The sequence below is a fragment of the Anser brachyrhynchus genome (genome assembly GCF_964034855.1).
Source record: "Anser brachyrhynchus genome assembly, chromosome: 14".
In the NCBI taxonomy this organism is placed as follows: Eukaryota; Metazoa; Chordata; class Aves; order Anseriformes; family Anatidae; genus Anser; species Anser brachyrhynchus.
In genome coordinates, this window is record NC_137709.1 from 11,314,686 (window position 1) to 11,326,664 (window position 11,979).

The 11,979-nt window shown below is 44.9% G+C and overlaps 1 protein-coding gene across 15 annotated transcripts in view; it reads right to left on the minus strand.

Annotated features, from left to right (window-relative positions):
• Positions 1 to 11,947, minus strand: part of ANKHD1 (ankyrin repeat and KH domain containing 1) — a 119,789-nt gene extending 107,842 nt beyond the window's left edge. For all 15 annotated transcript variants that reach the window (XM_080554869.1, XM_080554871.1, XM_080554879.1 and 12 more), the window contains exon 1: positions 11,482 to 11,947. In XM_080554869.1, coding sequence (XP_080410995.1) covers positions 11,482 to 11,781 — 300 coding nt within the window. In that variant the 5' untranslated portion in view covers positions 11,782 to 11,947. The remainder of the gene's footprint in view (positions 1 to 11,481) is intronic.
• Positions 11,948 to 11,979: the final 32 nt, after the last annotated feature.

Below are 11,979 nucleotides of genomic sequence, written 5' to 3' on the forward strand. Positions count from 1 at the left end.
TTTACCTCAGCTCAGGGGTATACAAAGACAACTTTGCAAGCACTAACATCCAAAATAACACCAGCAATTCTTATAAAATTGGCAATGATATATAGGACTGGGATTATATTTCTAATATCAAATCTAAACTGATCTTTTCTACACTACATTGAAATGACTTTTTTTTCTTTAAAAAAAAGAAAAAAGGTATTTCTACACCAACAAGAACCAAGCTGCCGGTTACGGACAAAAGTACTTTTTCCAGAATAGCCTGGACTGTTCACTAATAGCCTGTTCCTGACCCAGGCTCCACACGATGGAAAAGCTTCCTCTTCTAGCTGTCCCAGCACCATTCTTTCCTTCTCCTGCTGCATACGAACGCAGCCCATCGCGGCTTCAGCTCTCATGTGTGCCAAACTACTAGGAGTAGTATCTTTATGAAAAGTGTAAGAGAAAGATGCTACGAAATTACATCCTTGAACTTGAGTTGTCCAGTCATACTCTGAACAATGAACACTTTTGTGGGGCAGCAAGCATCCTTGCATTGCATCTGCAGTGCCTACAATACCGAGGAGTCGAGCATTGTGACTGGGGCTCCTAAGCAACATTACAGTGCAAATGAACTACTAACCCAGTTTTCTCTTCTGCGTTAGAAATTAGAAATTATTTTCTCTTCTGTATCTTCCTAATTATTTCTATAACAATTCCATCTGGGCAAGTCTCAAATGGGTCTTAATACATAGAGGGACCCGGGCTTCCTTAGGGTTAATGCAGGCCTGTAGGTTAGGCTGAAAGTTCGAAGTTACAAAATGGAAATAGATCACCTATATTTAAACTATTGGTATTCCATAATTAAAGTGTACTGTGCTGCATTAGAACCACACTAAAATATATTGCTGTCTTTGCTAAATCCTACCTCTCACTTTACACTGCCATGTTCTTTATTACACTGAATGCCAGTGTCTGACTACTACTCTATCATTTCTACTTTAAAAAGTTTTTGGGAGTACCGATAAGACAGCAGGTATCATATCAGGACGAGTGTCAGGAGGATGGAGCCAGGCTCTTCTCAATGACATCCAATGATAGGACAAGGGGCAATGGGTGCAAGCTGGAATATAGGGGGTTCTGCTTAAATGTGAGACAAAACTTTTTTACGGTGAGGGTGACAAAGCACTGGACCAGGCTGCCCAGGGGGTTGTGGAGTCTTCTTCTCTGGAGACTTTCAAGACCCTCCTGGACGCGTTCCTGTGTGACCTGATTGAGGTGTTCTGGCACGGGGATTGGACTAGATGATCTTTCAAGGTCCCTTCCAATCCCTAATATTCTGTGATAAAACTAAGTTAATACTGTAAAGGACTTTGTATTTCAAATTCGGCACAGAGCCCCTTTGAATTCCACGTTTAAAGAATGTCACCTTCAAAACTACTCAAAATAATCAGCCCAAGGAGCAAGCAAAGCGAAGGACTGTTACTTGCGTGGCACTTGAGAACACCACCACATCCCTGGCTTCATACCAGCAAGAGGTCTGGTTTGGGCTTACTTTACGAAGCACCTTTCAACACTGCTTTCCCAGAACCCAGCAGTATCAGCCAAATATTTTTACACCTACACTACGGTATAATCCTGCCATTACTGTTTCACTTTCTAGAGAACAGGTAAAAGAGGAAGAAAACATACAGGAACGTGGGTATTTTCACAAAACTTTTCAGTGGGATCTCAGTACTCTAAACCTTCTTGGCACTTCAAAGCTAGAGAAAGAAAAGAAGCATTTCAGAGAAGTACTTCAGAGTCAGCACATAAGAACATCATATAATCACCATAAATAACAATGCAGCCATAATTAAGGACATATACCCCCTCTGGTAGGCTTGAACCGAATTTCTAAAGACAGTTTCTTCAGTCAAAAAAATTCAGCTCAAGAAATCGTAAGTCACTATGATCTCTTAATCTCCAACAGATCATCATCTTTTTAGCTCCAACTACAACATCAAGTTGACTAAAATGAGGCTGGGTTATCTAAAAAGACAGCTTTATTCCAATATATATTAAGCAATTATCGGATAATCATAGAATCATTAAGGTTGGCAAAGACCTCCAAGATAATCTGGTCCAACCATCCCCCTACCACCACCATCACCCACTAAAGAATCACATCGCTAAGCACCACGTCCAACCTTGCCTTAAACACCCCCAGGGACGGCAACTCCACCACCTCCCTGGTCAACCCATTCCAATGCCTGACTGCTCTTTCTGAGATAAGATTTCTCCTAATTTCCAACCTAAACCTCCCCTGGCCATTCCCTCTACTCCTATCACTGGTTATCTGCAAGAAGAGGCCAATCCCCAGCCCCCCACACCTTCCTTTCAGGTGGCTGTAGAGAGCAACAAGGTCTGCCCTGAGCCTCCTCTTCTCCAGACTAAACAACCCCAGTGCCCCCAGCCACTCCTCATAAGACTTCTGTTCCAGGCCCTTCATCAGCTTCATAGCCCTTCTCTGGACATGCTCCTGGGCCTCGATGTCCTTCTTGTAGTGAGGGGCCCAAAACTGAACACAGTACTCGAGGTGCAGCCTCACCAGGGCAGAGTACAGGGGGGGACGATCACCTCCCTGGTTCTGCTGCCCACACTACTCCTGACACAAGCCAGGATGCCGTTGGCCTTCTTGGCCACCTGGGCACACTGCTGGCTCGTGTTCAAAATGAAACTAGCAGCTAGAGGAGCTGGGCTGTAATAAGCCTCTTTCAAAATACCAGCTCATTTTGCAAACACTGCTAGAGATGTAACACAAAGATGGACACGATGCTAACTTTACGGTGTGTCACTGGAGACAAAGGAAGTGACTTCCAGCCACAAAGTATGGTACCGACATCTGACATTCACATATAGAACTGTGGGGCATATTCTTGATGTGCTGGCACGCACACACACTGGAACTGATGTCAGTATTAATTTTTGATTTCAGAAGCTGACTTTAGTCATGATAGGTGCTGCACCAGCAGTAAGACGGGCCTGATATTCCCCGGGCAGCTTCTCTCTGGTAAGTCAGGCCCCAGAGGATCTCAAGCCAAGCACCCAAAGGAACTAGTCAACTCTTAAAATTATGGCTAGTAGTTGAAACATGCAGATAAAGTAATAAATCAGAATTAATGCTTTATGGGACTACTCTCCAGTGTTAGAGATCGTTAATCCTAGGGTTTCAATTTCCTTGTGCTAAAACTAACAGAAAATGCAAAAGCAGGCAATCACGATCAAACGCCGGTCATCAAGGTTCACGTAAATTTAACCACTTTAGGTAAATAGTAAGTTTCTCTCTTAAGCAGTCAATCGACATTAGATATCTTCTGTCTATAAGACAAAGCTGTCTGATTTACAGTTCTTCCACAAACTAGAAATATGCAATTCATTTTTATTAAAACACCGTTCAAGAACAACAAACCCAAGACACAACTGTACCCCTAGTTAGCTCTCAAAAAAACCTAAGCCACAGAACAGATTGCGCCCTCTTGTTACAAGAGACAGACAACATTAAAAAACTATGTATAGCTGAACTGAAAATGCCAGTTATTTCACTAATTTCTACAAAAAAAAACAACCACAATCATTAAAAACGAACCTGTAGCCACCAATATTCAAAGTCTGATAAGTAGAAACAAAATAACTAAGTTTTCCTAATTTACAATAAAACATTCTTTTGCAACAAGGAACTGCCATTTACAGAACTGGAACTGACAAAGAAGTTTTTCAAAATTCACGTTAATGCTACTAAACTGCCTGCCTGTTCATGACATGTGCAGTCTGCATTGAAGACCAATAGAGTTTACCATTTAAAATCAGCATCATCTGCCCTAAACACTACTTGTTTTCATGTATTCTACCTCAGCCCACTCTAAATCATGTTTTTGGTGTTCCTTCGTATCTACTTGCCTTAAGATTCCCTCCTATCACTTAATATTTCTAACAGACCTGTAGAAATAGCCCTTCTTCTTTCCTCATCTCAATCTGAGAAACAGCAGGTGTTACTCAATGTCCCGCCTTACAAAACGTAAAACATACACGTATAAAGAGCCTTCTTGTTTCAACGTAGCCAGGGCTTTTGGGGCGGGATCTTTGCTTCAGCGTCTCAATGCCTGGGATTTTATCAAGTGACAGAAACTCCAGAAGATGAACGAATGCATTTGGTTGCTGATGTAAAAGCCCACGCCCACTGAGACGGCAAGTATTCTAAGCCACCTTCTTGGGAAGCACCTTACATGCCAATGCACAAGCTTAATAAATAAAGCTTAACTAACCTTTAGGTGACCTTTTCACGTCTCTCATCAATCCAAAGGGACACACGTTTTTCCAGTGCTCAGAATCATACATGTGGATCTGATGAATGCAGCCTGCTCTAATAATTTGATAATCTGTTCCCATTTCAACTTCTTTCTTACATAGGCCTCAATAAAGTGACTAAATTTTAGCTAATCTAGAGGCTCATACCAAACTGAAAATCCTACTGGGCTTTCTACCGTTCTCAGAGCTGAGGCTAGTGGCAGACATTTTTCAAAGCCTGCATAAACAAGCTTGTGTGAACTCTGCTATTGCAAAACCAGCAAAAACCATAATGTAACTACTAATCCATCGGTTAACCATTTAAAAACCGATCACACTGAATAGCACAGCACAGACCCCTATCTAAAACAGGCTCCAATGAAAACTCCAGATGCAGCAGAAGGGCTTTAAAGGTAACTATTTTAGCAGAACAGCTAAAACACATCCATTCCATATATGGTATCGAGTTTAAACTACGAAATCCGAAATGATAAGCATCCGTTTCCCAGACTCCCTTTCCCCCTTGCTATGTCGTCACGCTGACGATGACCACACGCTCACAACAGGTGATGCTCTGAAGCTGCCACGATCACAGAACATGGCTCAAAGACAGGCAGCCCATTCAGCCTAAAAGCTGATCTCCTCTTCTTCCCTTGGTTTGAAATAGGATGGATTTACTGCCTCTCAGCCACGTGAAACCATTGGCTTCATTTGTGAATTTGGAAAGGAAAGAGTTCAACAGAGGTAAGGATTTTCCTAGAAGAAACTCTTAGTTTATTAGAAATCTGTTTTACTGAAGGTAAATGAGAGTAACTTATGAGCCCAAGATGAAGCTTAACACCCAGGAAATATTTAAAAAAATAAATCAGAGAGGAGCTCTTCAGTTGGCCCACTGTTCATCACCCACTAAAACATCCACTATTTATTTGACAAATAGGGATGCATCTTTCCTGTGGACTGGTATTCAGTTCGGTAACTTTCAAAATTGCTCCTGGACAGAACAGCCACACACATTCATTCTCACTGAATACCAGCACTCTGCAAAACACAACACAGTAACTCGACCATGAGGAACTCTACCCAGCCTAGGACTTCTAGGCTGGGGACACTTTAGAAGAGCTAAAGATGAAAAGAAGTTTGAAAAACTACCTGCATAACTTCTTCCTAAAAGAAAAAGGCACAAAATAAATGAGTGATAGCAGCCTATAAAAAGAAATCAAGAAATGACAGGATCTAGTACAGGACCAATTCTTCTATTTATATTTTTGGTCCTTTCTATACGCATCAGAACATAAGATGTGAAATACTGCAAAAAGTGAGAAAGTTATTGAATATTTTGATTTAAAAATCTGTTAAAGTGTCAAAGAATCAATATTTTCTTAACTTTAGGTAATGAGCTGCAAGAGTAAAAGGAAGACAACATGCTGTGATATGGTGCATTTCTTCCATAAATTTCACTTGCTCAGCATTTCTCCAAAAACATACAAAATGAAACCTCTGCACCTTTACAACAACCAGAGAGGGCTAGTTACCATGAGAGGAAAAAAAAAAAAAAAAGAGAACCTTGAAAGGAGCCTTGAACAAACCACTGATTTCTGAACTCTTCCATTAACAGCCATTTCAATTAGAGATGTAAGCTTTAAGGCAGACTTTAGGTGGTTATTTGCAATAGTGTGCATTGGCTGGATCCACAAGTCTCCAAGTATACAAACAGGCAACACTGAAGCACCCTACTGAATGCCAAGGTTTCCGAACTTAGCTGGCACTGCGCTCTGCGGAGCCCTCAAACAAGACGTAGAAGTTACTTTTCTTGCTCGATGAAGTGTTAAGTGTGAAACAAGCCTGAGAAAGTTGTCTTTTTTCATGTCAGACTCTCCTCGGTTTCAGAGTCATTTCTCCTCCCCCCGCAACAAGGGCTCAATACTTCTGAAGTACCTTCACATATGTCACAAGAACTCGAAGTGACCTGCTCAGATCAAAGCCAGGCAGTCTCCTCACCTGCAGGGGCTAAAACCCAGTTTGAACTCCCTCCACAAGCACGCCAAGCCAGTAACATAGCTGCTCACAGCTCTAAAGGCCAGGCCACATGTGCGCACAGAAAAAAGGAGTGCCTTTATAATTCCCTTCCCTCCACACCTAGCCTTTTCTTAAGGGAATATCCCAGGAACGGCTTGACCTCTCAACACGGGACAATGCTGCAACAGCATCATTCCTCTGCTCCTAACGCTCAGAATCCTCTGAGATGGGGACAGGAGAGAAGAGAGCATCCCAGCATTAATTTCAGAGGAGAGCTGCTGGGTTGCCCAATTCGAATCAGAACACAAAAATTCTTCATTTGCCAGCTGTAATCTGTTGCACGTTAATGCCTAAATGAACCCACCCTGCGCACCCGCAGACAGTAACCAGCCGAATGGTGAAACCTATGTGCAAATTTGTAACTAAATGTAGATGTTCTGCTAAATTTGGTAATTTTTTCCTTACCAAGGGGATGTACTGCGTATTTATATAATTACATAGTAGTATTTCACATCTTTACTTTCTATACCTATCATTAGAAAAAGGTTGATGATATTTATTTTAGGTCATGTATTCAACTGGGTCAAGCTGCACGGGCAGAAAACCAGCATTCTACAAAAAATTTTAGAAAGCAGTTTGTTTGAAAGTGTTACTGAACATGAAGCCTTAGCTACAACTAGACAGATTGTTTCTGGCTATCTAAGGCCAGACTTTCGAAGTATCTCAGCTACCTGTCGATATTTTTCAAGAATTAGATGCCTAATCGGTTGAGCATGAATGAACACCCACGGAACAGCTACCTGCAACATTAGGGACCTAAATACTTTTGGAAACCTGACCCCGTTCTCCCTCAATGTTTTCTAATCAATGAATAATTCTAGAAGAAATTTTTCCATCTTGTTCTATCTCTTACTTCCCAAACTTTGAAAGAGATAGTAAAAATAGCAAAAACATCAACTACTAAATTTTCAGAGAAAAGGCTTTTCTGGCTAATGTTATCCAACCTAATTTGCATCAACTTTTTGAATTTCTATTCCTTATTGTCAAGAAAATGTTCCTTACATTATTTTAAACACATTGAAACTAAAGTTTATAAGCATTAAATTAACCTCAAAAGTCAGAGACACATTGTATATACCATTTAAGCAGTGCCACACTTAAGAAGTTCACTGACGCAGCAATGACTTTAATAAATTACATTGCTAATTTAAAACAAACCATTTAAGTATTTACTTTGAATTCAAAACCCAGTTTAAAAATTAAAAGACTTAATATTTGTGAAAAAATAAAAATAAAATAAATAAGGCCCAAACAAAAACTCCAAGTGCTGAAGTGATCTGGCATGCATGCCATTCGAATAATAATTCTGCTCACTGTAGGAGGGAGGTTATGTCTGATTTTTAATTATGCTTTATGTAAATATCCCCAGAGGCTTATGCAATAGGTACAGGCTTAAGTAAGGCAGGCTGGTGGAGGCAGGCATCCTGCTCTGGAGAGGGGAAACCAAGAGCTCAGTTGACTCCACAGAGGTGGGTACAGTTGGCACTGCGTGCCTCCAAGCCCCAAACCCCAGAACGCAGGGAACTTGCTACACGGATGGTCACCGTCAAGAGCCACTCACCAAACAGAGCTCCAAGATCCTGCGGTACCTTTGGCAGCGCGGTTTGCTTCTCATGCTTGCTTTACAACAGATCATCAAACCACCCAATCCCGCAAGCACTAGCACTGCCATATTTATCACTTCCTTCAGCTCCATACGTCTCCACAGCAGTTTTCTGCCAAGACAGGATTTGATAAGAACCTGCATGCTCTGTGGTTGGAAGTCCTCCACAGCCAGGGACCCTGTGAACTTCACATACACGCACTATTACTCACTGCCCTGACAGCATGCCTTCACCTTGACCTACAGGCTTCACAACCATTATCAAGGAGGCTGCTTAATACTCACGCCTTTGGCACCACTTTAAGTGCCAGCAAAATTCACATGGAGTGGCAATAGTATATTTAAAAGCACACCAAAATTTAATTCTGAATAAGCTGCAAGCTGCATCCAAGTCCTGATTAAGCTTCGAAGGCAGTGAAGCAACTACATACAACAAGGTGAAAACCACCTCGCCTCTCAGCATGCAACCACCGGTGAAAGTTTCTTCAGGTGCCCAGGAGAACCATAGCTTCCTTTCTATTTTACACAGAAATAGCAGAAAGCCTCCTGGTCTCTTCCTTCCTTGGCCAAAGGCGTGCTTCAGCTTGCAGTCGTTTCTGTTTGCATGTGATAGTTTTAACTGGTAATTCTAGAAAATATTCTCTATAGCTGCATTTCAATTTCACCTTACAGCCCTCGTACAACTCATCCACGCAGGACCAAACAGCTGCCCGGTGACTGCCATCAGCCAGCACTGAGCTAGCACAGCGCAAAACTTCATTTTTCTCTACCTGTTTTGCACCAAGAGGATAATCACAGCGCGCTCTCTTCCCTGTCCTCCACAGTACTCCCACTGTAAACTACTTCAAAAACTGAAGAAAGAAATGCAATATATATATTTTTTAAAAGTTCAGCGAAAACGCATCGCTCTTTTCATTCTCTAAATAAAAGCTTCATTATACTCTTCTTCCTGCGCTTCCCTGATTATTTTTTTCTGCTTAATCTGCCATTTTAATGAGTTACAGCATATTACCCTCAGACTAATACAAGGGTACAAAAACTGCACAGACATGGCACGGACTACTGAATATTGTACCATTATTTAATGGCTTCAAAAGTAAAGAACGAGGCACAGATCACGGCAGCATGGCAAATGCTCACATTATTTATTTAATTCTCCCTTCTAGTTCTCACTAATTCCACTCAGTGGTAGCAGCTAAAGCCATACACCCAACTCAGTGACTCATGACACGAGACCACAGTCCAAACAGCCACTAGGTTTTCAAAACAGCGCTGTTCAAGAATTGTAATGTTCCATCCCAAGAGTTTAATTTTCTTTGTTCAACAAAAATCCCCCGCTCCAGCAGGGGGACTGGATTAGATGATTTTTCCAAGTCCCTTCCAATCCCTAACATTCTGTGCAAAACAAAACAACAACAAAAAGGAAAAAAAAAAAAAAAACCCAAAACCCACAACACACTGGCAACAGGTGCTCCTTTAGTTCTCATACAAAGAAAAGAAAACTGAAAATTCACTTTGGGTCCTCACAACCCTACCCCATAAAACTAACAAGGCTGTACAGATGCAAGGCACATCCTTCCCATCCACATTTCTTCCACACATTACTCTCCAAAACCAGAAACACAAAACCCAAGAACTCCCCTGCAATTTCAGCTTTAGGGATTGGTCCAACTCCTCTAACCATGTTCTGGAACTCTTCAAGTGTTCTAATTCCAATTTAATTTTGATGACATGGTTTAAATAAGAAAGCTCTTCTCATGTTTTTCAAACAAGTAATTTTACTTTAACAACTGTTTGTAAACCTTTTTTTTTAACCTCAATGCTAGCCTCCCAGACATTATTTATAATGGCCTATCTTAATACTTGCCAATAGTCAAAAGACCAACTGAGTGCTTAGCAAACACTTTAGCTGTTCAATCTTCACATCCTTTAAATAATAGGGCAGGCTCAAAAGGGATAAGCTATCATAGCAGAACTCTGTCATTTTCATCTTGCAAAGAGTGCCATTGACACTGCGGTATAGTTTATTTCACATCATTTTCCAGTTTCTGTAACTAGCATTGCATGCTTTCAAGAATACTTTAAAATGTGAACGGACAGACAGTAAAAAAACAGCCTAGATGGCAGAAACTCATACGTTTAATTGCATCCTATTCATCTTACAACAAGCCTTCCAGCTCCCCAAAACAGGAAAGCACCTGAACATGGCTTCCTTTATCGCCATATGTTTGGAATGTCAGTCAATTAAGGAATGTTCACACGTGAGTTCTATCTCCATGATCACCACGTTTTCAGTTTAGTTCCATGTCCTGCTGTTACCACAAGTTTTAACTTTGGTCAGGCAGCCACACAGTGCAAAAGTGGGTCTGCATCAGTTTAATCACTTTTTAATTCAGACCTGTCAGTCAGTTCACACTTCGGGGGTGACTGGGAAAAGAGAATAATCAACGGAAGGCAGAAAATTTAGATCTAGAAGGGCAAATGCAGGCTTGCCTCCTTCTATTTTCTCAGAAGGAATGTGGACACGTACTAAAGTAACCACTCCTGCTCCCCCCCCCCCAAATGGCATGTTTCATACTGGCTACCGTCTTCCTCCTCCTGCAGAGGCATACGGGAGCGCAAACCACTGGATCTGCAACAAGCTTCCAAGTGCTTCCACTTTCTCCTGACATCCACTAAAACTATATTAAGGGCTGTGCTCGTGGCTGGCATCCTTAATTCTTCTTTCTAAAGGAGATGGCTGAGAACATCGGTTCACCCTTTGGTGTAGTAAGTGGGCAGCAGGAACAGATAAAAGCCTTCTCTCCCCATGCTACATAAAGCAGCCCCAGATACAATTTTACCTGCCCAATAAAGCCCCATTTGGGTTGGGATAAGGCTCCAATCCCTCTCCCACACCCTTCCCTTAAAACTCTCTGCAGGTTTGGAAGATCAAAGACACCTCCATTACCCTTCTACCCTTCCTTCAGGAGAGAGGATGCCGGGTAGAGAATATTTCTATTTCCGCCAAACTCTATCTATCGGGCATTTAACGGCGTGCCCATTACAGATTCTTCCTCCCGAGCCCAGGGCAGCGAGGCGGGGGGCCGGAGCCTTCACTTTGTTCTCCCAGGTACGGAGACGGCTTCGCCTCCCCCCCCCCCCCCCCCCGCGAAGCGGAAGCCACTCCCCGGGGTCAGGAGGCGGCAGCACGGCACACACCTTCCCCCCGCCTCGCCGGGCCGGGAGGCAGCGGAGGGCCCGGCCGCCCCGGGACGGCGCGGGCGGAGCGGCCGAGCCCCTTCCCCGCGGCCCGCCGGGCGGTGCCGGGCCCCTCTCGCTCCTCCCGGCCGCGGCGGAAGGCCCCGGCCGCCGGCCCCCGCGCGGCTCCGCTGCGGCCTCTCCCGCCCACGGCGAGGCCCCCGGGGCGGCGCGGGAGGAGGGGGCGTGGTGCGGGCCGCGACCCCCGCTCCGGGCCGGCCGGGCCCTGTCAGGAAGCGGCGGCCGGGCCCGGCCACGGGAGCGCTCACCTCGGACACCTCGTCCTCGTCGCTGCCGGAGCCGCCGCCGCCGCCGCCGCCGCCCCCGCTGCGCAGCACGGCGGCCGCCAGCTTGAAGTCGAGGGCGGCCTCGGCGGCCGCGGGCGCTCCGGGGCCTCCCGGCCCGCCGGGCCCGGCCTCCCCGAAGAGGCGCACGGCCCGCAGCCCCAGCGGGGAGGGCCCGGCCGCGGCGGGCGGCTCGGCGGCGACGGCGGCGGCGGGCGGCGCGCGGGGAGCGACCGAATCGATCTCCTCGTCGCCGAGGGGGGCGGCGGTGCCGTCCGTGAGCATCGCGCTGATCCGGGGCCGCCGCCGCTCGCTGAGCCCAGCCGTCTCCGTCCCTCACGGCACCGCAGCAGCGCCACTAACTTCTCACACCCTACCCGGCCGCGCCGCCGCGCCGCCCACCCGCCGCGCTGCCCGCGCCCATTGGCGGAGCGCGGCCCGAGGCCGCGCGCTATTGGCCGGCGGGGCTGTCGCTCCGGCCGA